We start from the raw sequence: 26,578 nt of genomic DNA on the forward strand, positions 1-26,578 counted from the left end.
AACGGCAACCAACGACAACAATGAGGATGAAAATGAAGACGAAGGCAAAGACGATGTTTCCATAAGTTAATTTGCGTCTCATGTATGCATGCTTGCATTTGCATGTGTGTCAGCCAGGATATACATGCATACATGCACACACTCACATACGTAGGTGGTTTGCATTAAAACTTGAAAATTTAAATCCCTTAAGTGATGCAACTTCAACTGTTTCACAAGTGGCTATATGAGTGTAGAATATGTATCTCTTCTTGTACCACACGGTATCTCATGCTCGTTCACTGTGGCGCTTGTAATTAGCATGAAAATAACTTTGTGTGTACCGCTCGAGGCGAAACTTTAAAGATTTTTCACTGCACACAAGTAAACGTATGTATGTATGTAGGCCTTAGTAGTACTTGACACATAATTGAAATAAATGCATATTTAATGAATTGCGCATAGTTGCTGATATGTGTCATCTATCAATGTACTGACTTTGGCCAGTAATTGATTTTACGTATTTATCACGCAAATTAATGTTAATTGTGAGCTAATACCAAAACTTATCACTCCACCCACACGGCGTATGATTGATATTTTCAAGAATTTATCCACTTAACATCACTCAACAACAACGTCATTCTTAAACTTAAATTAGCTCAAAGTTGGTTGAACTTTCAAGTGCCGCAAAATTCATACAAGTAATGTGGGGATAATTGCTGCAATTAAAAGGTAAAATTTATGAAAAGGAATCTAAGAAAAACGACTCTTGTAATTACAAGCATGTCAATAATTGGACTACTCACTATTGGAATTGAGTTACAAAGACTGAAGGCTTATTATGTGTGTCCATAAAATAAATTTCTTTAGAAGACCAAAAGAAATAAATTTTAGAAGAGTTTTTTGTAAAAATACTTTTTTTTTTCTACATATTTTGTATAGCCTACCTCATTGATCGTTAGAGGTTTTATTTTTGGAATAGAGTCCGGAGCCCGAATAACACATTCGACCATATTGGTGGGCTACCACAAAGGAGAAGCGTATCGTTCTGCCTTTCACTCCTTCTGCAATGCCTTTCTTTGCTTTCTTTTTTTCAATTTTAATTACAAAACTTTTCATTTCGCAACGCTGGGCCATTGGAGCGAGAAGGGGGAGGAGGAAGAGTTCCTGTTGGGGCGCCACGCTTGATTACAGGGCGTGCTTATGCGCTGATTGCTTGGCTATGAGTTCCATTCACTCGTTTCTGGCCATCAGCCCAGCCCCCTTTCCAAACTCCTCCTGGCCCCTTGGTTGCTGCCTCACTGATTGTTTCATGCAGCTTGACTTTGCCATCATTATTGGCTATTTGGTCGGTATTTTTACTCTGTCTCTGTATTTTCCCCAATTCTACCCATTTTTTTAGACTTTCTGTGTTTGATTTTGGTTTTTTTCTGTTTGTTTGGTTTGGTAGAAATGCCACATAGTTGTCCTTTTTATTATTAATTTTCTTTTGACTGCAAGCCGAAGCGACCAAACTCTTTATCAAACATTGTTCTGATGTTTTTATTACTTTCTAAATACTTTTGTGTGGAATCAGCGATTGTTTGGCCAATGCCAGAAGCTAAATACTTTTCATAAGTCAAAAAGCATTATAGATGCATTTAAGTCTATCCATAAGATACACTTTAATATGTTTTTCAATAATTATTTGAACAAAAACACGGAATAAAAAGCTGATTTAAGCGAAATAAATAATAATTTAATTTTCTTACTCTTAAAAGAAATTTTTACTATCTTTAGTAGGCCACTGAGTTTATATTATTTCAACTTTACTTATTTCAAATTTTCATGAAATAAAATCAAATATTTTTCAAACGAGTTTTTTTTTTCAAAATCATATATGTAGAACTTAACAACTACCTAAGGATAAATATTAAGCTTTTACAATTGAATAAATTAATTCTAGTTTGAAACAATTCTATCTTGTATACACTTAGAAAGTGTATAATGTCGACTTTTCCACCTGATTGCCCCCGGAAGTTCCTTGTACCGATACTTTTACCTTTTTCGGGGTATTATTTTCTTTTTAACCTTTTTCCAGTTGAACTTTTGTCTAAAGGCAAATGCCAAGCATTTTTCGCAAGGATTACGGCCCAGTTTCATTTAACCAAATTAATTTTACAAAATTAATGGCGGCCATGTCTACTTACCCCACTTTCCGCTATCGTTTCCTTTTCAATTCGGCCTCGTCTCCCAGCCCATTAACCATAAAAATCTCTTTTAAAGTGTGGTGTGCATATGTTTTGTTTCAGGATCGAGGTAAAATATGCTGAAAATGTTTCCATACTGCCATACTGGCAGGCGAAAGAGTTGACAGCCATCTCCTGCTGTGAAAGAGACAGCTACACTGTGATTGTGGGCTAAAGTGGGCGGGGCAGTCAAGGATATAGGAGTCTGGCATGCCGACTACAACGACGAATTACAATTATGATGACACAAATTGGTTATGTCTCTCCATGTGTGTGTGTTTTTGTTTCTGGCGCTTTTGTGTCCTGCCTTCAAGTTGATTTTGTTGCTTTTTCGGTTTTCTAACAACCCGAAATGTCAGGATACCTTGACAGGATACATGGCATGTGGAGCTTGTCATCGTTTCGTTGGCATTCGGTTGCCTCTCTATCATCTCTATACATATATATTTTTCCAGCTTAGCCCCAAAGCGAATAAAAACAAAATCGTAAAAAATCATAAAGCATAATGCTGAAAAATGTATGCAAGAAATTGCTTGCTAGCCTTCTGGCCCGGCCCGACCAGCATAGCCTAACATAAAATATGAAATTACATATAATAAAAAATCCAGTCATAAAGTTGTGTGCCACTGCGTAAGCCGCACTCTTTGATGCTGCCCCTGTTGCCGGGATCATATTCGTACTGCTTTTCCATGGATAATGCTTTAAAATCTTGGCTTTCTCCATCCTGAGTGCCTTGAAAAGCTACTAGAACAAATTACATTTGATTAGAAGGATAATTGAGTGGATGTAATGCATTATAATTCTCAAAGTCTTAGGCTAAGATAAAAAAAAATGAAAAGGAGAAGAAACTACTTTAAGAAAAAGACTGGAACACGTATACCAGTATTTTTCCCTAGTATCCCTTTCAGCGCTTAAAGTTCGAAAAGTACCCCAGTCATTGGGGGCAAAGCAGAAAATTGATTTATTAAAATCTAACGAATATGTACCAGGACCTCTCTGTCTTTGTACGAAAGTCAATTGTAGATATGCTCAATGGCTAATAACCGCTGGCTCACGGCTGTGGGTGCGTGTCCTGTTTTAGGGACGATGGGAGCGGGGAGCGAAAAACAATTTGTAGTAACAGACCTCCCGCATACAAACGACCATTTCAACCCTCTGGGCAAGGATTCCCCCAACCGACCACCAACTGTACCAACTTTCCCACCTGCTGGCCGCCACAATATCACCGACAACAACATTCACAAAAAAAACAAAGAAAGCATATAAATAACAATGTAGCCACTGAATATGGGGGAATATGCTGGGAAGCAGCATTAGGAGTGGGGGGAGGTGGAAAATGGAAACGAAAATGAAAATTGTTTACGCTGGCCGTGAAGCTCTTTTTCGCCTGCAGCAGAAGACCTTAACTTATTAAATTATTGTTTCGACCATAATTTCAACGACACTAAAATTAAAAAACCATTACCGAGAGCCAAAAAGCATTATTTGCTAAAAATGCCAAATGGAGCAAAGCACCACGGGCAAGACCAAACAGAGGCCAAAGGATCCCAGGGCGCTACAATGTGTGGGTGTGAGCCGCCGCCACCCTCAGGCCATGGCCATGGCCGGGCCATAGCGGGAAAATATATTTCCGCTTAATTTATTAACGATTTTTGTTAGCTATAAACTTTTCATGCGTATGTGTGGGTGTTATGTGAGGGCTCTCTCCTCTCCACTAAGTGATTTTTATCTAAGGATAGCGGCAGGGAGTATCCTTGCGTCGTTTGTTTTTTTTACGATTTTCACATAATTATAATTGAAATTGCGACGACGCAGCCGTGAGCCGACGACTTCCATTCGAGTGCCAATAAATAATAGAATCAAGTCATAAACTGATAAATGATGTGCCACCATCCTCAGCCGTGGGATGAGAACTCCGATGAGTTGGGGTATCGTCTTGGTGGTAGCAGTTACCTTCTGCCCTTCCTGTTTTCACCCACTTTTTCGGCAGTAATAAACAAAGTTAATCATTTAGGATAATTGAAATTTTTACGAGACACTCAAAGTTATGTTTGCCTCTTTCTTTTTCGTTTTTCTCGTCTTTTCCAGCCATTTCGGGCAGGTAGCTTAGGCCGGGTCCCTCATTAGGCTAACCCTCCGCACGGCTTCCCAGGGTTCGATGGCTAAGTGTTATGTACTTATAGATGCAAGCTGTTGATTGGAATTATGCCGTAAATCCAAGCAAACAATGTCCAATGGAAGTAGGATGGTAATGTATCTATAAGGGCACACACGTTGCCAATGAAAGTGCCAGAGTGTAGGCAAAAAAATGAAGAGTCAGACATAAAGCACGAAGCCTCGAAACAGAAAGTCTGGAATACGTGCTAGAACCTTTTCTACAATACAAAATTTTTTGAAAGTCATGCATTAAAGAGTGCCTTGGCCTTATGTCAATTCTAGCCCTGTCTGATTAGCCTTGTCAGCCTCAGTATTATTTGTACCATAGTCTGAGAAGGTACTATAAATTGTGAAATACAAATTTGAATCTTTGCAATTTTTTCAAAAATAAAAAAAGTGAAGTGAAAAGTTTTTGATTTTCAATTGAATTAAACGTTGAATTAAAATTTTTGAAACGCAATGTTCGTAAAAGTGAAAATCCAAAACGAAAATACTGGCAGGGTGAGGAATCTAAAAACAAAAAATAAATGGTCCATTATTGCATCTTGTCTTTAGGGTGAAGAAATTGTTCAGATATCGGATTCAGCCACAGTCCAAGATTTGAAAATTAAATTGCGCAGAATCTTTAATATTACCACAGATGATCTAGAAATAAAATTCCAATCTCGAGAGCTACGCAATGGAGATGTTATTAAAAGGAACCTCAGACCGTTGCAACCAAAAGAGGACCCCTCACATTCTGATCTAGCCATTGTCGTCACGCAAAGGAGAGAGTTCATTGGCTTTCTTCAATTCTTTGCTAAAAAAATGGCAAGGAACTTTTTATCCATCTCCGCTCGTCTTGTGCCAAAGCTTAATTCTCGTCTAGATAGAAAGCGTCTTAATGATGGTGCAATGTCGGGCGTTGCAGCCAAACTGTACGTAAATTAATATTTCTCAGGTTAAAAGTGTTCTAACATAAGCTTCGCATCTTCAGTCCCCGTCTATCGGATTCGACAGAATCGTCTTCAGGAAGGTCACAAGTTGCACCTTTCCGTAACGAGAGATTCTTAAGGCTTAATGCTGGTGCTATTAATACAGCCCGAGTAGCTAAGTCAGAGTTATCTTCAGCAGAGAGTCGGACAACAGAAGAGGATAATGAGGAGCAGGAAGAGGAAAGCAATGCCCGATGCACCAATATTCGAAGGGACTGCTGCTACTCCAGAAAGTGTAATCAGGTCGATCCACGCCCTCCTTATGCGGTAACGCTGCCTGAAAACCGAAGATACGGACTAGTGATAACTCACGAAGACCCCTCGGCTGATGAAGTGGATATTATGGCTGTAATGGGACATCTTTTTGTTTTACTTGAATCTTGCGCGGGGGAAAACTTAATATTCTCAGATTGTACCCCAGTAGCTACACTCGAAAATAACTTATTAATTGTTTGCGGAGATGACGATACTATGGCATGGATGAGAGACGCAATAGACGGTGTCTGCCCGCCGCACTCATGTAATCCGTTCATCAAGTTTTTTGACTTAGTTAGGGCAACATTCGTTCTCCCATTAGTTGCACCCGAGAAATTACTCTGTGAAATTTTCTCGCAACTGGAGGCGCAAAACTGTGGGTTAAAGACACACAAGTGGAGCGTGGTAGGCAGATGTTCAAGGGGTACCACTAAGGAATATGTCGACAGAAATGTGACACACCTTGCCGATAATGACGAGATCCTTCTCTATATGGACGAGGAAAGTCGCGATTATATTCTAGATCACTGCATGAATTTGAAGTACTGTTTCTGGCGCCTTTATTTTGAGTTTGATTGTTCATAAATTTTTTGTACGTCTTGAACATTTTTACAAGTATTCTGATCCAAATTTTTGTTGATTTAATTGTTATTTTCACAACTTTTCGATCAAAATTTTAAAACAAAACAAAACCCTCCCAAAATTTGATTTCAACATTTTTCTAACGAAATAAATTATGCTTCATTCGAATTTGGAAAATACATTTTGTTGATTTTTCTCTTATACTCTAGATCACCGCCGGAAAGTTCCTGTCGCCTTGTGCTGACTTCGAAAAAAAGTTGTATTTATTTCTGTTTTATTCTAAAACACTGCTCAAAATACAAATATTGTTTCTGATCGTTCAAATTAATTTTTTTTAAACCCAGTTTTTTTTTTGTGAATTTTAGAGGAAAATGAATTTTTTTACAGCATTTTCGTAACATATGCCGCCATCAAACCTGACGTGGACTTTCAGAAGTGGCAGAAAAGTCGCAAGAAAACTGCGGCATCCAATATGCCGCAAAAAAATCTAGTTCCTGCAACACTTTGGATTTGGAAGAGATGATGGTCGTTAAATGATGGGTTTATGAACAAACAAGTGTTTTTAAATAAAAATTTTTGTAAATAAAATTAAAATAACAAAACTGTTCATTGTCTTGTTTAATAACATTTACCTGGAACAATAGTTTCTTCAACTTGAAACATATGTGGTTGAACTTTTCGATTGAACTTTATGGTAGAGTCAAGAATACATACAAAATATACATTAAAATTAAATATTAAGTTAAAGTGCATCATAAACGCCAAACAATGAACCCCTCAGACACCAGTGGAACACGCCGGGAGAAGTTACCTGTTCGGAAAGTGTCGACGCCTCAATTTTCATCACACCACAAAAAAAAAGGGAAAAAGCCAAATGGAGAAAAATCGGAACTCACCAGAAAAAAAAGAATGAAAATGGAACATAAGCCAACTGACAATATGTTCAACTGAGATGGTGGCAGGAGGTGACGAGGTGGGATGACTTGGATTAAGCTGCACCAAAAAAAAAAATTCAAATGTGGCCAGACGAAAGTTTTGTGACTCCAATCCACTCTAAAAAAAAAAAATTTTCATAAAAGCTTAGAGTTAAACGTCATTTTTGGAATTTGAGAGATGGCCTAGTCTAAAGTCTAACAAATACCGGAAGTCCTTTTTTTTAAACACAAGTTTTTGGCCCAAAACTAATGAAGTTTGCAGTTTTGTCGCAGTGTGGCCTGCCACTGCTGCACTTATCGATATCGGCATCAAAGTCTCGTAATGCCGGCACTCGCACTTGTCAGCCTAAAAGATGACAGTGATGGCAATGTGTTATTCTTGCCACGGTGTTGCCCAGAAAAGAGATGGCTATAGCTGAAGAGAGGCACAGAAAGAGAAAGAGATATAGAGTCGTAAGGACGCGAGGTCCTGGCGGGTTAACACATATTACGGCCCTTGCGTATTGATGTCGATCAAACCAATATATGTGCATGCCTGAGTGCGGGTATCTCGCTCCTTTCGCAAGGATATTTCAGAGTGTGTGCGGATGTATCCAACGCAATTGAGGTCATGTCCATGCGGCATTCATTGTCGACATCGGCGATGGCGATGGCGACGTATATGCCAAAGCATTAACTCGGCATTTGTTTCAAGCCGCTCTGAGGCAAGTCCGAGCTGGGTGACATGGGTTGAGGGGTCTTTTGGGGGTGGACAGATAGCGCAAGTTTGGCCGAGAGTTGCGACATATTGAAAATCATTGCACACACACACACTCATATACAAACATTGCGCGCACAAAGCAAGGACATAACTGGAGAAAAAAAAAAAAACAAAATATGTATAAGGGCTGCTGAACTGAAACAACGTATTGAAAGACAAACGGCATTGGCATCAATTTTTATTTGCTTTTGTGTTTTGGCATGGGTAGAAAAAATTTTTATTACATTGAAAATTTGCATAAAATATTTAAGCCAAATGGTCGGTCGATTGTATGGCTTGGAAATGTTGGGGAAAAAAGCCTTTCCGATGTGGTGGCTAGGGGCCTACCAGGAATGGATGGGATTTGTTGGCTGAAGATTTGACAAGCCTTTCGGCAAGAATGGAAAAACATGGAACGGGTTTCGAGATGGGGGAGTCTCAAGTGAGGAAAACTGCCCATTAATGTGGGTCATAGGGTCGACTCTATGGCTTGTAAAATGTCATTATAAAGGCAATAAATAAGGAAAAAATTTCAAAATTTAAAATGAAGTTCAAAAATCTTTAACAAAAATATCTCTGTTAAGAATCTGAGAAACTGAATAGAAAACCGAGAGAAAACTTAAAAGATTCGCTGCACGTTCGCATCTTTAACGCCATATGTTGACTTTTGCTACAATTTTCATTCCAACCCACAGCCCACGTGGGTGGAGAGGGGTGGATATATCCTTTATCTTATATACGCTATTTTATGCCTGCACCATCCCCCACTCATTGACGTTGTCTTTTTTTCGCAATAGATTGTGCCACCACACTTTGGCATTTTATAGCATAAACTTTCATTTGTTTCTCTTCGTTTTTTCTTGGCCTTTTTATTTTATTTTTTTTGTGGATGTTTTCCACATTTTTGTTTGCCCCATTGTTGTTTTTGTTAGTGCTCGTAATGCGCTCATGTAGTTGTAACACTTTGTCCCGCTCTCGCCCTCTATCTCGGCCTTCTCCCTTTTTCAGATGGGACGCATATGTTAACCGAGGAATACATAGGAACGAGCCTGATGTCTTGACATCTGTCTACCAGGGCCGCCCCCTAATGCCACCCACCACCACCCATCCGTTTTTCGACTTTGACTATCGTCCAAAAATGTAGATTTGCATGCACATCAGCATTGGGCATACATTTATCTCGGCCACTGTCGTCGACTCAGGCCGCCAGTTGTTGGCCTCGTAATGGGATGTTAGGCTGACGAGGAGCGGAGGCTTTGCTGAACAACTTAAATGAGGTGGCTTTTATTTTTTGTCCAATATTTAGCTTTTAAGGTAGAAAATAAAGTAAATAAACCATTTTTTTGAATTTGACAGGTAGTAGTATTAAACAAATCAAAACCTTTAGCATTAAAGTACAAGAAATTTAAAAAATAAATATGCTTTAAAACTTTATCAAATAGTCCATCAAAAATGTTAGCGATTCGACTTTATTGGTTTTCCGGACGCACGGAACGAATGGATTCCATATTGATCTGGAAGCTACGAATATTAAAGGTAACTCGCCAAAAATGATTGATTCCAGCAAGTGCAGTTTATTTGCATATTTTGCAGGATTTTATTGTACAACGGTAAACCGAAGTGCATTACTGCAAAAAATATGAGAAATATTTAAATTGCCAAATAGCCCTTGCCCTACAAAATAAATAAGCAACCAAACAAAGGTAGTCTCTTTGTGGCTTATGAAAAATTTTATAAAGTCCAACCCACAAGTATATAGACAAAACCGAAGAAAGGATATTACACAGAAAAATTCCAATGGAGGCAGACTAAATGGAATAAGGAATAAACGAATAAATATGCTATCTTCCCTTTATTGCATTTCAATTTACTATCAAAGCATCAACCTTGGAATCACTATCCGAGGCAACAGCAGCCAACATACGCATTTGGAGCTATATTTATTGCCCAAATGGCTGCCTTGGATTTTTGGTATTTAAATGGAATTTAAAGGACATTTTTGTTTGGCCTGGTTAGCCCAAAATTCCAAAAATTTTACTTCTGATATTGACACAAATTCTTCTGTACGGTGGTACGGTTTTTGAATTTTACCTTTATTGGTAAAAAAAATTAAAGAGTTCTAGAAGTTTCATGCCATTTTTCAAAATGGATATTTAGATACCGATACATTTTTTTTTAAATGATAAACTCTACCATGACAGCGTCGACTCATCTGCAATCTGCTCCGGTTTCGGCCCTAGTGTATCCGCCAAGGGCTATATGACGTTGCGGACCATTGAAACGGTGCGATTGCCAATAGCCAATCTTATCAAAGTCCGACCAAGTGGCTAGCGGCTCTTCTGGCCCGTTAAATTCAGTCAGTGTCAGCATGTCGTCGTGGGTTGTTTCCACCATTGATCTGCACGATTGCGGTGCCAACGGGACATCATCATCGGGGCCATCATCGCGCCATAAGCATTTTATCCTGCTGGTGTGGCATCGTTTGGCGGAAAAGTGTGAAAGGTTCAGTAGTTTTCTTAAACGCGAGACCAACAAACCTCTTCCCAAAGAACTGAGACGATCGTTGAGGCTCAACAAATCGGCCAGAAGAAAAGGCTATCAAAGTTGCGAGAGCGAGGCAGATAAACGGTAGGAATATAAACCGGTGCTGTTCACAGGTGCTTTAGATAAGCCCATTGTTATTGTTTACCTCAAGTTTTGCCTATGTACATAAGCTAGCTAGAGCGAACCTTTTTATTTATTTTCAATTATTAAACTTTAATATTGGTGTCAATGGTGTCACTTAAACTAAAAACTTTCCATAGAATAACGCGTATACGCCACGTGATCCCCTACTTCTTTAAGTTAATAACCACTTTTAGCTTTTTTAAAGAGAAATATTAAATTCCTCCTTAAAAGAGAATTATAAAATGTTATAAACTTAAATTATAAAAAAAATTTAATTATTATGATTAACCTTTATATTACTTTATTATTTAAATTATACAATATCTAAGTTACTTTATTATACTTTATTATAAAGTCTTTTTTAAAAAAAGATAAAAACTACTTTTGTAAAACTATGTGAAACAGTGCGTATACGTGTTGAAATTTGGATCCGGTTTTGGCTGCATTTTGTTTCAAAAACATTTTCTTCCCAAAATTAAATAATTAAGAAAGATCGATCTTTGCATTATATATTATATATAAATATTATATTATTATTCTATATTATATAATATAGAACCCAATTATTTTTAAAGCAATATTAATTTCATAACTTTATTTCAGAATAATGAAGGAACGTTTAAACGAGCCCGCCAACTTATCCGTTCGCATGGGACCTGCCTATGACTTTAGACCTTCCAATTTCTGACAAATCTGTGAAAGGATACAAGGATATCCACTTCGAATTTCTTAGTACTGCTGTTACTTAGCATAAGATTGAAAAGCACATGTTGAGTGCATACTATTATTGTTAAATTCATGTTATAAGCTTTTATTAAAAGCTTTATTTTTTACACAGACTTATTTACACCAGTGATGCAAGCTTAAAATCAGCTGATATATCTGGGGCTTTTAGTATGAAAAGCTTTATACTCTTAAAGAGAGCTTAATTTTTTTGATGTGATCCCTTAATATAATAGTTGCTGGGGACTCTTAAGTACGCCCACACAAGAGTTTATTGCCCCGCTCACAACAAGTGGACGTGACTTTGTACCTTGCTTTTTCAGGTATTTGTGTTTTGTTGAAAGATTGGACTTGTATGGGGACTTATGTACACCCATACATACGTATATCTTCAACCATATTGCATCATTCAGTTTTCGATAAATAATGTCTAGAAACATTTTTTAATAAATTATATTTTATTAATTCCGTTATTTAATCTTTTAAGCATAATTTTGTGTTATTATTATAGTATATACATAATATTATTTTATTAATATATTTCCATGGGGCATTATATAGTCATGCAACCTCATCATTGACTCTTACTTTAGCTCGCAGCTCAGTTAGCTTTTCCTTTCTGCTGCCTTACACTAATTTGTCTCTCACTCTCACTCTCTCTGAGAACTTTCTCTTTAATTTCGCGGCGCATACCTCTCACATAGGCTACGTCACAGAAAGCGTTATCTCCTCGGTGTTTTTTTCATGGGCTGCCCGCTTAGTGTGGAAAACGTGTTCGCGGAAATGGCATTGATAGTGAAATGTTAACGAAAATTTACGAAAGGCTGGTTTTAATTATAACGACTAGAAAAGAAACCTGAATTGAAATCTCAATATTCGTGTCGAAATTAATGTTTCGTTGAGTCTCTTCTGACACACCTCAAATTTTGACTACAAAAATAAACACTCATAATTAGCATAAACAAAAGGCAGTGAACCAGTACTATTGCGTGAAAAATGAAGCTGATTTCAACAATTGTTTATTTGCTGGTTGCCTTCTACAAGTTCCTTAAGAAATTCCTGTAAGTGGCTGAAATTACCTAATATTTTGAACCGCGCCTGGTTTAGTTGGGCGTGCCTTCCTTTGTCCTTTTTTGCGTGCTTTTTTCCCCTTGAAGCTACCCTCCAAACAAATCTTGGGGGCTTATTGACAAAACAACAACACCGAAGAAGGGGGAGACTTTGGCGGCAGCAACGAAAATGTCTGCTGCTGCTCTTTATAAAATCTTTTTTTTTTCTTTGTGCAGCTTTTCTGCCTTTGGTCTTTGTTTTCAGTTTTTTATTTTGTATATTCGTTTTTATAATTTATTTTTTTGTTTATTTTTTGCTGTTTATTACGAAAAAATACAAATTTCCTTCAATCTGTCTGTAGTGTGAAGAGAGTGAGAGCTCCTCTCGAAAACTCTCACCTCTTTCCCTCTCTTCTAAGCACATATTTTGTTTGGTTTGCGACCGCTGGGAAATTGGCTGAGCTTGTCTTATATGCACTGAGAGAAATTTTTCTACGATTAGTAAAATAATTAAAAATTACAGTGAGTTTGAATTTTTTTAAAATAATTTCTATCCATTTGCATTGACCTTGATATCAAAAATACTTAAAACAGTTTTAAAGTTCATAATTTTGTTTTCTCGGTGCAAAAACTGTAACCATTTGCATTGTAATTTATTAAAGTGCCTGTTTGCAGGCTTGTGGGTAGCATATGAGCGCACGTATGTACATACGTATGAGTGTGTTATGTGGGATGGTGACAACAGAAATGGTTTTTTAATTACTATAACTGTGTGTTCTTTGTGGGTTTCGGTATTCTGAGGGCGTTGTATACACAATTTTCAACAAGCACAAAAGATCTGTTCAGATTAAAGCGAGGGCCTCTTGTTGGCGGGTAATTTAATCGCAATTTATGGGAATTCCCCGTTACAAAGATCCCACTTGTTGACAACAATGGTACCACACCGAATATTATTTGATAAAAACGATGATAAGTCCTTTGAAGTTTTACGGAAGAAGTTGTGGGCTGAGTAAAGTCTGGCCTCTACTTAATTAAATTAATAATATGATCTGGGAAATCAGAAATCTATATATATGTAATAAAGGATCTATTCATCTTAATCTTTAAGAGTCATTTCTTTAGAAATCGTTCAATAACATTGACCATAGCTATCTAACAAACTAGGTTTATGATTAGTATACCCAAATAACTGTTAGCTACTATCGCTACATAACCTGCCCCAAAGTTGAATGAAACTTTTGAAAAATCTTTAGACTTGTTTGTAATACTAGACACAGCCGGAATGAATCAGTTCTTAGTCATAAAGTCGGTGTTTTTTTGCGCTTCTTATGCATATTGACAAATACCTTATGTCATAAAAATTCCGCCATGATAACAGTAACAGATTTCATCTCCAAGCTTAAAGTCTAATATTATTTATATATAAATATTTTCATATAATGCACAAAAAATATTTCTTATTTCGCATTATCTCAATTAACGGCACGCTTATGGCGATAAGCTCAAAGAAAAAAGTCTGGCATAGCTTTCCTCTAAAAAAAACTTTTTAAAATAATATTTGAAAGATAAACCTAAGAATGAACTTTACCCCCCCAGCACTAAAACAAGGCCGAGGTGGGTCCACTCAAAGTCCTTATCTAATCTGAATGGCTAACCCACTGGCTGTGAGCAATAAAAATACTATATATTAGACGTTATATTAGAGCGAAATAGTTGTATGAAGTCGAGTGACCTTGCTAGGCTGATAGGGAGTGGGATTCGTGAGAACTACGCAAATGCAACCGCCTCAATCTAATTAAATCCAATTAGATCCAGGCATCGTCACTTTTTTCTGCATTTCCCCCATATTGTAAATCAAAATCCGTTTTGAATGTTTTACAACCGAGCGTAGGAATTATGCTGGGAGAAACGTTTTCGAGTGGCACCAGCCCCGATAAGATATCCCCACAAAAGCCCCATACCCAGACACAAGACCAGACACGAGGACCGTGTCATTGGCATTGTTATCAACGCGAATTTACAAATTGTTCACAATTGACCCACTCAGATCCCCACGAAGTAAGTGACTAATTCGATTGATGTCTTTGAGGCTTTGTTTACAGGGGAGTATAACCAATGGCACTGACTTTTTGGTAATTTTTAGTGAAACTGATAAGTTTCTGACGGTCTTCCTTTTAGGACCAATTTTGTTTAAAATTAAAGAGAAATATTATACTTTATATAAATATTTATATTGTATGGAAATTAATATTATTAGTGCGGTTTGGAAAAAGATGATCTTTTGATTTATGCTTAAAATATCGTTAATAATATAATAGCATCAACTTCCATGATTTTTTGTTACCATTACTACTATAATTTTGGTTTATTTAGTGTTATATGGACACCAGAACCTACTTTAATCAATATGTAGAATAATCCCTTCTTCGAATAACCTCTACTCCATGAAAACCTCCATATTTATAGAGAAATACCTAAACCTTTACGTAATACAAACACTACAACCCAAGAACCTATTTTATTGCTCATACGCAGTGTAGGGCAAACTAAAATTTACATTCAAAATAGTGTTACAGACCCTGAGAGAGCGAGCCATTGAACTTATTACGATAATGAGGTGACTAGCGGTTGGGAGCGGGTTTCGGTTACTCAGCAAACGTTCGATGGTGCCTCCCGCAGACGTAACAGACAAGCCGAGAGAGTGCTCTTGGCATTATCCTTATCAGCTTCCGATTTCCCAAGCAGAGAGCATGGGTATAAATGGCGCAAAGCACCTACAACCAAGTTTAGTTCTTTGCAGCTCGTCGGAGCACTTGAATCCCCAAAAACAAGATCGTTATAATTACGGAATTAGATCGAAACGGATTAGAAAAGGCCTACGCGGGCAGTTTGGATTCCTTTCGATTGGCACCTAACCATGTGTGGTGATGTCTAGTGCAGACTGCAAAATGGTGAGTCCTCGGTCTGCTGGAATATAGACTGGAGTTAACTAAACAGAGACACTTGCAAAATGCCTGACCCACAAATACCTTTTCGGGAAAAATCTAGGGAATGCCTATTTTTTTTTCTTTTTTGTTATTTTTTTGTGTCCAGCTGGAATCAGCTTTTGCCGGAGCAGAACCAGTTATTTCCAAGTCGCAGCCGTTGCGATATTGTTCATACATACGAGAATGTAGTACGGCTATGTGTCCCAATCTGTCGCTATGCTGTTGTATAAAACACAATAATCGCAAAGCTATCCCTAGAACAAAGCGTATAATATGCATCTATACCCTGTAAAATGGAGCGGATGGAAAGCTCTAGAGTATACGCAAAAAAAAGCTGTTTAACTTGTTGGGAAATATATTTATTCTCTAGAATCATTACTTTAAAAATCTTAAGAAAGAACCTCATGTAGAATTGTCCTTATACTATAGGATAGGCAATTTGGGAAAAATAAAAAAAATGATTCAAAAGAACATATCTTTTTCAAAAAATAATATGTAATACGGTCTGACATTACTGACAGATTGAAAGATCACACGTCACGTAATCTTAAAATTTGAAATTATTTATTATTTGCCCACCCACGAAAATGCAGGTCACCTGATAGTCGAGCATTAACAGCACTGCTCGCAAAAATATCTGATAAGCTTATCAAATCTCTGGCGTCTGAGGTTTTTTCTTCGTTTTTTGTTTGCTGGTAGATCGACCTTTTGATGACCTGATCTCCTCAAGCCGAAGCAGGTGTACAGCCAGTTTATTGTACAATGAATAGGCAGAAAAGTTACATCGCGTTTGAAACTTACTATGTATTATATTGTATGTTCCACCGTATCGCCCTCTCGATGTATAGGCCTGTCATAAATTGAGCGAGCTGGTTGCCAAGTTCAAGATTCTCGCCACTTGGACACTCACGTACATATAGCCATATAAATAAAACTCAATGTCGGCCGTTTCTCTTGTTGATTCCGCTCGACTTTCCGTAGTGCATTGCCAAAAAAGAAGGCAGCCACCGTTGAAGCGTTTGTAGACAAGTCAAGCCCCAGCCGCGGAAGGGGAAGTAAATATATATTTCAATTAGCATTACAGCGAAAATTAACTATAGGTATGTACGAATAAAAATATAGAATCTAGACTAGTTCTAACAACAGCTGAGCAAATAAACAAAAGCTAACAGGAAAAAGGGTGTTATTAGACTAATAGACTATTATTTTAAATTTAATTTATTATCAAAACAAAATATTTAACAAAGTTTATTATCAAAGTTAATAAAAACTTAAAAATTTAATGTTTAAAGTTTAAAGTAATGGCATTAGACTTTATTTTACATAAGTATGGTTTTTGTGAAAGATATTTTACCTTTTTAAATCTTGAGTCTGTTCTAGCCTACTTTTAGGCAGAAACTGGGAAACATATTTCAAAATATATAAAAAATGATTTTTCATTTAAGAAAATAAATAAAAGTAAAAGAATTAAATACAAAAAGTTTTAAAAATGGCTTCAATTAATATCTGAGATATTTAGGAAACTGTTTTATTTCAAATTTTAAATTTCAAACAAACAACCTACTGCACATATTGCGGAAATGTATTGAAGTCGTTCAGTTAGTTGGCAGTTTATTAGCCAAACTGAGTGCAATCAATTTGCTCTTGAATTAATGCAAATCATGAAAATGCAAATAATTTATTTGCTACAAATTAGCTGTGGAGGTTTACCGCTTCATGTCTCTCCGTTTCGATGGTACTTGGGACTGAGGCGTAAAATTAATTATGTCTGTGTGGATGTCGTCAAGTGGCAGCCGGATGACATAGAGCGTAATTAATCAATCTGATTGCTGATTGAAAATTGTTCTTTATTTATCTGTAATTGATTGTTTGCGGAATACGGAATTCCGTTGGCATTCTCAATGAAATGGCGCATGGAAGTCCGAAAATTCAAAACATTCATGTACATATGTATACAGTATACAGAATTCCAGAAATATTAGCAATTATTTATGTCTCGATTTGACCTTAAACAGGTGCAAGTTCACGTAAATCGTGTTTGTTTATCACAACAGTTTGTTGCCTCATTTCTGATACTCTGATTCATCGGGTCAAGTTTTCAAGTCAAGTCGATGAAAGCGTTCGGCTTGTAACTTTTAGGCACTATATCATAGTCTTAAATTTTGCTAATCGCAAAGTTGACATTTTGGAAAGTAATCAAACAAAATGTGGTTTACCTTTAAACGATCCAACGAATCAGCGATCGGGCTGGTGAGGCTGGCTGGGAGCGAGAGCAAAATTTCATTTTTATTATTATTATTACCCTACTACCTATGGCAGTCGGTCTGTTTGCTCATTTAATGAGAAATGAGAGCGGGAACCGAGCACTTGATTGCCTCGATCTCGGCTAGAGCCAACCGAAAAGATATAAATAAGGAAAGGCAACGCACGCGCGTATTAATTGTTGTCTGTGATCTAAACGGCCAGAATTGAATCGACTCTCGACTCTCGAATGAAAACTATTGCAAAAAATATTACGCATACGGCCCGCGGTCAATGAAAAGTGTTGTAAAGATTGAAAACAAAAATCAAGAAAAATGGATGGCAAACAGAACACAGGAGTACAGGAAAACTATGGACATAGGCGTCAGCCTGCCTTGGGCAAAGCCATGCCCGTAACAGCCCTGCTCCTTAATCTTCAGCTAAACGATGCCAACACGGATTACAGGCACAACGAGCATCTTGGCCACCAGGAAGAGGATGACAGGCCGCCGCAGTTCTTTAATGTAACCGATGAGCCACCGTCTCCCGAAGATCGAGACGCCAAGTTACCCAAATCCCACTCCGAAGACGAGGCAAAAAAAGTCAGTTCCGGAATGGATAAGCCCTGCCTGAATTGCCTGCAACTGGTACCGGATCACCTGGCTGAACGCTGCTCGGCGGTTAATGAGATGTGCCAGCGCCTGTGTGGTCCCCAGTGCAGACAGCCCCAAGGACTCACGCTTGGAGGTAGTCAGCAGCGCCAGGATTTCCTCAGGCAATACGAAATCGCGGAAGCTGTGGCCAAGACCTCGGCCATGACCTCCACCGCTCAGATGAAACAGCGACTCGCTGCTCGCAAACTGGAAATCGAGAAGGAAATGGACGCGCATGTGGATGTGGATGTTGATGGGGGCGTGGCCAGCCCAAATATCAATCTCGATCGCAGCCAGAGTTCGGCTGCAGCTGGAGACAAGTTGCCGCCGACTGCGATCGTGGAGTTTGAGCCGCCTCGCGATTTGCTGTTGTATCTGGTGAGGTGAGCTACTCGTATCTTGTATCTGGCAGAACAGGGAGAGGGGAGCTACCCGTTGGCCGCTGCCCGCTGTCGGCCGTGCTTATAAATCAAGTTCATGGCTGGCGGCGTGTCAAGTGTTCTTAGGCATTGCCAGGCATATGGCTCAAAGACACTTGGCACTTAAATGAAACTTAAATGAAAGCAACAATAACTAACCTTGCACAATTTGCGCGAAAGTGATCATGACAAAATATTGCAGGGTTGTCGTTAAGGAAAAATTAATTTAAAATATATGTATTTGAGAGATATATTTAAGCTTTAGACTTTGGGTAATAAGCAAAGGATTTCTTTTTTAGGAATAAGAAGTAATGCTCGAAACACCCGCACATCATATTATCATTTTAATTAATGACTAGTCATCCCTCTGTAACTACCATGTTTGCCTTAGCTTATCTAACAATCTACTGAATACTTCAAGCCAATTACCACCTCATCGATAAAACAATTTTAATTACAATCATATCAGAGTTAATATAGCAAAAAAAATATCCCATCAATAGGGGCATTAAATGGTTTTAGGTCACGAACGTGGCTGATAAGAGCTCAGTAACTGGGCCGACACGTGACTAATAATTAACCATTAAGGTAACACCGATTAGTGGGCATTTTGCAAGTGGCGTTTAGTAATTTATATCAATATAATTAAGCATTCTCTAACTCTTAACTAATTCTGCCATTTTAGGAAACACAGATGGGGCCGCGTCTCTTTGACATTGCCATACTGACACTAAATATAAATATAAAACGTTTCAAGTTATCCTAATACTGTATACACCATATAGTTTGGTGACAGAACTAACCGAAGAATCCCACAAAAGCCAAAAAGAAGTAAACCAAAAAGAAAGTGATCTTCAAGTAGCTGAAATAAAGTTTGAAAGAAAAAGATGGAGTTTCTAATGAAAACATCGCGTCTGATCGTAAGATCGAAAACGTTTGCGCGACGTGTGGCCGTGCCCATTCCCAGGTAACGATCCCCCCAGATGCAGATACAATATCTTTGCTTGTCTGCCGGCCAGCCGCAGAACTCATTACGCATGTAACTGCGTTGCTGTATATCAATTTGCCAGATGCAGATACAATTGTATCTTTTGTCTGGCAGATTAGCATTTGAGAACATTTGGGATTCTGCTTAGGCATACAACACGACTCGGGCATTAGCTAAGGATGCTGTTGGCAGAATTTCTTTTTTCCCCGTGTTTCGTTTGATATTTTTCCATGCATATCTCAGCAGGGCGAACACTTTTGTTTTCATTAATCTGACCCCCCAGGAGCCATTCCCCCCACTTCGCCAGCATACATAAATATTTAAGAAGCTGTCACAATCGGAATGAGAATCAGAATCAGAATCAGAATCGTTCTTTTGTTTAGCATTTCGCGAACAAACTCTCGCCGTAGCCGCTGTAGCCGCCGTCGTACGCACGTGAGCCGAACGTATTGATCTCGTTCTGGAGTATCTTGCAGATACATCTCGCATGCGAAATACCCGTTTGTGCGTGCTCTCCCTCTCGCACCCTAGCTCTTTCTCTCTTTCACTCGCAGCTCTCCTCGGCAATGATCTCTCTAATAAAACGCCGCACTTCAGTTGGCATTCAGTTTCGTCAAAGTCGCTTGCAAGCGCACCTCGTTCTCCGATACATTTTCGGCATCCCCCCCAAAAAATCCAAATATATATTTCTAGCTAAAAATCAATAAACTGTATCCTTGGATCCTTGCCAAAGCCATGGAGCAAGCCATGCAAATGAAACGAGCCAATAAGGCGCCCTGCAAGAACGACCGGAAGGCCTATCTCCAGAAGGTGATGCTGACCAGGTGAGCGTGTTGAGCTTGAGCCGAGCTCTGAGATCTTAAATCTCTGCGATGATTGATTGTGTTGACAAGCGCGCGCTGCTACGGGCTCCAGTCCCCGAAATCCAGTCCCCGATCCGATCCGATCCGTTCTCGAACCCCAGCCAGGGAACTGGTTTCCATTCTGGTGGAGCAAACCAGACCAACAGCTGCGAAGCGATTGACCGAGCGACATTTTTCACTTCTGTTTTTGTTTCGACGGATTTTTGCGTGGGCGGACATCCCCCCTTCCCCTCTCTTAGCCAATTCTCTGGGTGTCTCATCAAAATCAGAGCAGATGTGCTAATTTCCAGTTCGATAGGGCTACAGAAATAGACATCAGTAATCAAAGGCAGTACCAGTTTAATCAAATAAGTTTAGTGGCAAACTTTATTAAAACTATCAAGTAATCGCAGGGGTTAATTACCGTAATTAATTAAATAATTAACTAGTTTTTCTGACTCTTAAAATTGAGGCATGCTTTTCATTTATTTTGGCGCTTTAATTTTGAATTCTAAAAAATCTAATAACTTCCCAAATTTTCTTTCTCACCCATACACTACATTTAATCGCACAAATCAATTTTTTACAGCCAGTTAAAAATGGGAAAGTTTTATACGAGTCAGCGACATAGTCATAGTTTGTTCATTTTCAGCATAATACTGAGAAAAATTCTATATAGAAAACCAAATGAGTTGTAAGTACCAGATGAACCAAAAATTTCATTTTAGTGTTTGGCTGTTGTTCTTTTTTTTCTGTTGGTGATGTTTGCTGAAAGTTGCTTTTTTTGCGAAATGTTTTCATAATTTTTAATTCGGTTGAAATGCCAACAAAAAACATATTTTTTTATGTTTTAAAAGCAGAATAATCGAATAGATTCTGAAATTAATATGAAAGTGTTAATAAATATTTTATTTTTAATTACAGAATGGGCTCCTTCAACTCGGCGCCAAAGATCAACAACGTCGACTCCCAGGACGATGATCTGGAACTGCCTGAGGGATTGAGCACCTCCGCCCTGCTCCAGCACGTTCATAAGCTATGGGGTGGAAGAATCGAGCAGACCTCGCTTCTCACTCGCCAATTCTTGAAGCCGCTGCTGGTGGACGAGGATTTTACAGACGGGCTGAGGGGCCTCAAGCTGAACTCCATCTCCAGGGGTAGGCCACCATCTCGACATTAGCTATCGGACACATTTTAATCTGTTCTTGCAGTTTGCAGTGCTCCATCTGTAGGGGAGTCTTCTCAGAATCTTCGCTTGCTGCAGTGGAATATTCTTTCGCAGAGTAAGTGTGATACATCCCCTTTAAGTTTCAAGTTCTAAAAGAAAACTTCCTGTGCCAGCACTCGGCCAGCACAATGATGGCTTTGTGCGATGTCCTGAAGAGGCTCTTACCTGGGAGCATCGCAAGTACCTGATTGTCCAGGAGATCCTGCAAAATCAGCCGGATGTGATTTGTCTGCAAGTATATATCACCAATTCCCAATAACTTGAATCAAAATGCAGTCGCGTTTTAACCTATAACCTTTATTGACCCACTAGGAAGTAGACCATTTCAAGTTCCTGCAAACAGTACTGGGTACTCAGAACTACGAGGGTATATTCTTCCCAAAGCCGGACTCTCCATGTCTGTACATCGAGCAGAACAACGGTCCTGATGGATGCGCCATTTTCTACAAACGAGACAAGCTCCAACTCTTGGGCTATGACACCCGTATCCTGGAGGTATGGCGGGTACAGAGCAACCAAGTAGCCATCGCTGCCCGGTTGCGTATGCGGGCTAATGGGCGCGAGTTTTGCGTCTGCACCACCCATTTGAAGGCCCGTCATGGAGCCCTATTGGCCAAGTTACGCAACGAACAGGGCCGAGATCTTATCCGGTTTGTGAAACAGTTCGCTGGCGAGACACCCCTACTCTTGTGTGGCGACTTCAACGCTGAGCCAGTAGAGCCTATCTACTCCACGATTCTCGGCTGCGATCTCCTCCGACTGGGTAGTGCCTATGCCGATGTGAAGCTCGATCGTGAGAAAATTTTACAGCCCAGCGAGGATGTCGGGGAGTTTGTTTCAGAATCCATAAAGCGCGAACCGCCTTACACCACCTGGAAGATTCGGGAGGATGGTGAGGAGTGTCACACCATCGACTACGTCTTCTACACGCCTGATCGCCTCAAGGTGAGAAAAAGTTGATTGCTTTTAATGTATTTTGATATTAATGAGCTATCCCTGTTTAGATCAAGAACTGTCTCGAGTTCCCAGCCGGCGAGCAGATTGGCAAGAACCGCACACCCAGCTACCAGTATCCGTCGGATCACTTTTCCCTGGTCTGTGATTTTGAATTGCTACCATCCGTTGAAAATGGAGCGAAAAGCGACAGTGATGGTGAAGGGATATCAGAAACGGAAGGCAGCAAACATGGGTCCATCCAATAGAAGCGCCCGAATACAAAAATTCACTAGACGAGGAGTTTTAATTACATCGATTGTGATATTAGTTGTTAGATACATTTTAACCTCATACACGAACGTTGCACTACAAATTGCAGCTTTTACAAACAATAATCCAAACATTCACAATAATAAAACTTGATAAGATGGAAGAAAGTAATAAAATGAGTGTTTTTCCCAACTCAAGAATAATCCATACTTTTAGCAAGTATTTTGTTTGGGGTTCTACATTTTACGGAAACTTGTCTACGAGGCTTCAAAGGTGGTCAATAATCATATAATAAAAAATAAAAATATGTTGCATATGCTTGAGGCGCATCTGTTAACATTCTGTTATTTCTAACAGAACAAACCAGGCGTATACTTAATTCCATGATAGATAGAGTATCACCAAACAACTTCGGCAGCGCAAAATAATAATGGTTTGCCAACAATTGACTGAAATTACAGAAATCGCATGCCATTTGGTCATACGGCAAAAAAAAACGCAATCGCAAACCCTAAACAGCACTTCAAGTGGTTGCGTAACAACAAAAAATTATAAATATTTACTTTACATATATTTGCATATAACAATTTTCACACCATCTTCGTAGTACACTTTAATACGTCGACTAGTCAAAAAAGCCTAGAGTAGAGCCAAGATAGCGGTCAGAATAAATGAGGTGGCTACCATTGCATAACCAGTAGAGTACACCTCCTTGATCTTAAGGAATCGGCCGGTGTCCCACAGCAAGTGGCGGACGCCGTTGGCTGTGTGGTAGCCAACCGGGTAGGCGATGATGAACTTGAGGGCAGTCAGGGTGGCGCCGCTGAGCTGCAATCCCTCCACCATGGTCGCGTAGTGGTTAATGTCGTGCGAGGAGATCAGGGCGCCCAGTCCCAAAGCCCACACGCCAGCGCCCAGAGCCAAGCCGGTACCACGATGCATAATCGACAGCATGGAAGTCAGCTGGGGCGAGTAGATGGTCAGATGCGGCGAAAGCTTCCTTCCCAGGCGTTCATTCTTCTCAAAATACGACTCCTCCTTCTGGGTCGATGCCACAGAGACCACCTTCAGCGAAACCTGGCGGTTGGCAGCGGCCATTTGGAGGCCCTGCCTCAGCGCCGGCGACCGGATCAGCGAGCTGGATAGTGCATACCTATCGGAATTGGTTCAAACTAAGTTTTGCGGTTTTTTAATTGCATAAATTACGTACATTTTCTTGTTTTTCACCTGGAATTTGGGATGGTGGGACCGTAGACTGAGAGACAAAAAAATACCAACAGTGTGGCTGTGCTAAAACCCTAAAACAAGAAAATACCAAAAGGTTGTCTGCGCTAAAACTTAAACTAAAAGACGTCTCATTATTAGGAGAAATTAATATTAAAAACACAAATTTGAACTGCAATAATAATATATTATTCTATATTTACGTTCTATAAAACAAGCTGGTAAAAAATAGTCATGTAATTTAATGAAAATTTATCCATGTATTTAACAAATGTTAATAGTTAAATTGTCAAAATACATAGATTGAATACAAATAATATTCATGTTTCATAAATCGTATACATTTCAAAACCTGTAATATTTTTGTAGCTTTATTACGATTTCGAAAACTCTGGCAGCATTACCGATTTAGGAAGACCGTTGGCGTTCTGAGCAGAAATACCAGCGTCGCAGCTATCCCAACTATATGTGCCGCCATCTGTCAACCTTTTTCCTGTCGATTGAGCGCGTGGCAAGTCGTTTTCGGCCCGTCCCGGTGTAGATTCGCAAGTGATTTAGACGCCTATCGCCATTTTCAAACAGAAACAACGTTAGCATCATGAAGATCTACAAGGATATCATTACCGGTGACGAGATGTTCGCCGACACCTACAAAATGAAGCTGGTGGACGAAGTCATCTACGAGGTGTACGGCAAGCTGATCACTCGTCAAGGCGATGACATTGTACTGGCCGGCGCCAACGCCTCCGCCGAGGAAGCCGATGAGGGCACCGAAATCACTTCGGAGACCGGCGTTGATGTGGTGTTGAACCACCGACTGCAGGAGTGCTTCGCGTTCGGCGACAAAAAGTCCTACACCCTCTACCTGAAGGACTACATGAAGAAGGTTCTGGCCAAGCTGGAGGAGAATTCCCCCGACCAGGTCGATGTGTTCAAGACCAACATGAACAAGGCAATGAAGGACATCCTCGGCCGTTTTAAGGAGCTGCAGTTCTTCACTGGCGAGTCCATGGACTGCGACGGCATGGTGGCTCTTGTGGAGTACCGCGAGATCGATGGCGACAGCGTACCCGTGCTTATGTTCTTCAAGCACGGCCTTGAGGAGGAGAAGTGCTAGATGGATCACCCGGTAGCCGTGTGTGTTTGGGCGTGCCTTTCCGACTTCTCCCAAAAGGCGGGAGGAATCGTTCATCACCCAACAGGCCAACATACTCATGCATACCTTCTAAATATTTATCAGATACTTAGTTAAAATTTTGAAAGTCTTAAATTTATGTTTAAACAAAGCTGACAAAGATCCCTGTCCATCGATATAATTGATTTTTGGTAAAAGAAAAGTCTTACAAATTTGATTTAATGTTTATTGTTTAACTGCAGATCATGTAGCATGCAATTTTGTGGTTGTGGCGAAAGAGAAGAATACAATGGCTAAATTAATATAATGCCGATAATATTGTAATTAAAATAATATTTTGATAGCAACAACGCAACTTTGTACGCATTTTCATCTTTGTTTCACACGAATACTAAGAAAATACCTAAAATGGAAACTAGTACTGAATTAAACGGAAACCATATACTATACAACTGTAAATCCGAATGCCTGTACTTCTTTTATTTACAGTTGGGCCCAGGTAGACGCCGTTACATTGCAGCTGCCATAAGGGCATGCGAGTGTAAGCGAGAGGGGTGTAAATGAGACACTGCCGTCTGAGTCACTCCCGACTTTTTCGCTTTTTTGGCAATAGCGGAGTTATTGACCTTTGACAGTGGCGTACAAAATCACACGCACATGCATACATATGTCTCTGTTCTGGTGGGGTCATGCGCAATACAATTCCCGGTGTGGAATACTATTTTATTGGAGCTGCACGCCCTGCAGTCTTATTTGGCCCAATTTGGCACGTTGCATCCGACCTAACCTCAATCTTGGCGCTTGTCATTGCCTCAAAATGCGCTGTTCTCGCCATAAGGTGCGATTCTATACTATAATCTACTTCTATCAACCTTGGTTTTAACTTTCTGCAGGGGAGAGCGCACCAATACTAGCGTCATTATCGTTTCGGCGAAACGTGTGGACCTGTTGCCATCGTCGCGTGAGGGGCGGCCACAGTAGGTACTCGCAAATATGCGAAAATAAATAACAATTTATTTTAAATGTTTTTTTGAAAAATAACAAAATTAAAGTAGAAATCATAGATAAAAATTTTAAATATTTTTGTAAGTTTAAACTATTTTTAAAGAATGTGTTGATTTATGCCAAATCCATATTCAAAATTTTAATTTCTTTTTATATTCGAATATGAATGAAAAATAAATTTTTTCTCTTTTTTTAACAAAGGTAACTCTGTTGACAGATTACGGAAAACAGATTACGGAAATCACAAAAATCTGTTTATTTGGGTCATAAAATGCCTAAAAATACGAAAACTTTTGATAAGAAATGAATTCTAAAAAAAAAATATTTTTAGCATGAGGTCTGTGTGTGATAAAATTTCA

At 39.1% G+C, this 26,578-nt stretch overlaps 5 protein-coding genes across 11 annotated transcripts; 4 read left to right on the plus strand and 1 right to left on the minus strand.

Annotated features, from left to right (window-relative positions):
• The first annotated feature begins 4,680 nt into the window (after positions 1-4,680).
• Positions 4,681-6,333, plus strand: LOC108128610 (uncharacterized). The gene is made up of 3 exons (XM_017246288.3): positions 4,681-4,868; positions 4,923-5,284; positions 5,344-6,333. The coding sequence occupies exons 1-3, from the start codon at positions 4,827-4,829 to the stop codon at positions 6,179-6,181; spliced, it is 1,242 nt and encodes a 413-aa protein (XP_017101777.2). The 5' UTR covers positions 4,681-4,826; the 3' UTR covers positions 6,182-6,333.
• A 3,599-nt stretch (positions 6,334-9,932) lies between these two features.
• On the plus strand, positions 9,933-11,358 carry LOC108128864 (uncharacterized). 2 transcript variants are annotated; one of them, XM_070281370.1, is made up of 2 exons: positions 9,933-10,354; positions 11,123-11,358. In XM_070281370.1, exons 1-2 carry the CDS (start codon positions 10,221-10,223, stop codon positions 11,205-11,207), a joined length of 219 nt encoding a protein of 72 aa, XP_070137471.1. In that variant the 5' UTR covers positions 9,933-10,220; the 3' UTR covers positions 11,208-11,358. The 2 variants fall into 2 exon arrangements, with proteins under 2 accessions (XP_070137471.1, XP_017102196.2); XM_017246707.3 differs by having other exon boundaries at positions 9,940-10,480.
• Positions 11,359-11,996: 638 nt separating this feature from the next.
• cu (NADP/NADPH phosphatase nocturnin) lies at positions 11,997-23,060 on the plus strand. 6 transcript variants are annotated; one of them, XM_070281579.1, is made up of 8 exons: positions 15,087-15,242; positions 19,277-19,558; positions 21,011-21,115; positions 21,346-21,578; positions 21,633-21,704; positions 21,763-21,884; positions 21,962-22,594; positions 22,654-23,060. In XM_070281579.1, the coding sequence occupies exons 2-8, from the start codon at positions 19,479-19,481 to the stop codon at positions 22,849-22,851; spliced, it is 1,443 nt and encodes a 480-aa protein (XP_070137680.1). In that variant the 5' UTR covers positions 15,087-15,242; positions 19,277-19,478; the 3' UTR covers positions 22,852-23,060. The 6 variants fall into 6 exon arrangements, with proteins under 6 accessions (XP_070137681.1, XP_017102191.2, XP_070137680.1 ...); XM_070281580.1 differs by lacking the exons at positions 15,087-15,242; positions 19,277-19,558 and adding an exon at positions 11,997-12,303; XM_070281581.1 differs by lacking the exon at positions 21,011-21,115.
• Positions 23,061-23,404: 344 nt separating this feature from the next.
• Positions 23,405-24,169, minus strand: SdhC (Succinate dehydrogenase, subunit C). Its single transcript, XM_017246704.3, has 2 exons — positions 24,066-24,169; positions 23,405-24,008 (listed from the first exon to the last, which is right to left on the minus strand). Coding segments are annotated over exons 1-2 (516 nt in total). The 5' UTR covers positions 24,068-24,169; the 3' UTR covers positions 23,405-23,494.
• A 377-nt stretch (positions 24,170-24,546) lies between these two features.
• On the plus strand, positions 24,547-25,673 carry Tctp (translationally controlled tumor protein). The gene has a single exon (XM_017246818.3). The coding sequence runs from the start codon at positions 24,678-24,680 to the stop codon at positions 25,194-25,196; it is 519 nt and encodes a 172-aa protein (XP_017102307.2). The 5' UTR covers positions 24,547-24,677; the 3' UTR covers positions 25,197-25,673.
• The last annotated feature ends 905 nt before the right edge of the window (positions 25,674-26,578 follow it).

Source organism: Drosophila bipectinata, chromosome 3R (genome assembly GCF_030179905.1).
Source record: "Drosophila bipectinata strain 14024-0381.07 chromosome 3R, DbipHiC1v2, whole genome shotgun sequence".
NCBI classification, from domain to species: Eukaryota; Metazoa; Arthropoda; class Insecta; order Diptera; family Drosophilidae; genus Drosophila; species Drosophila bipectinata.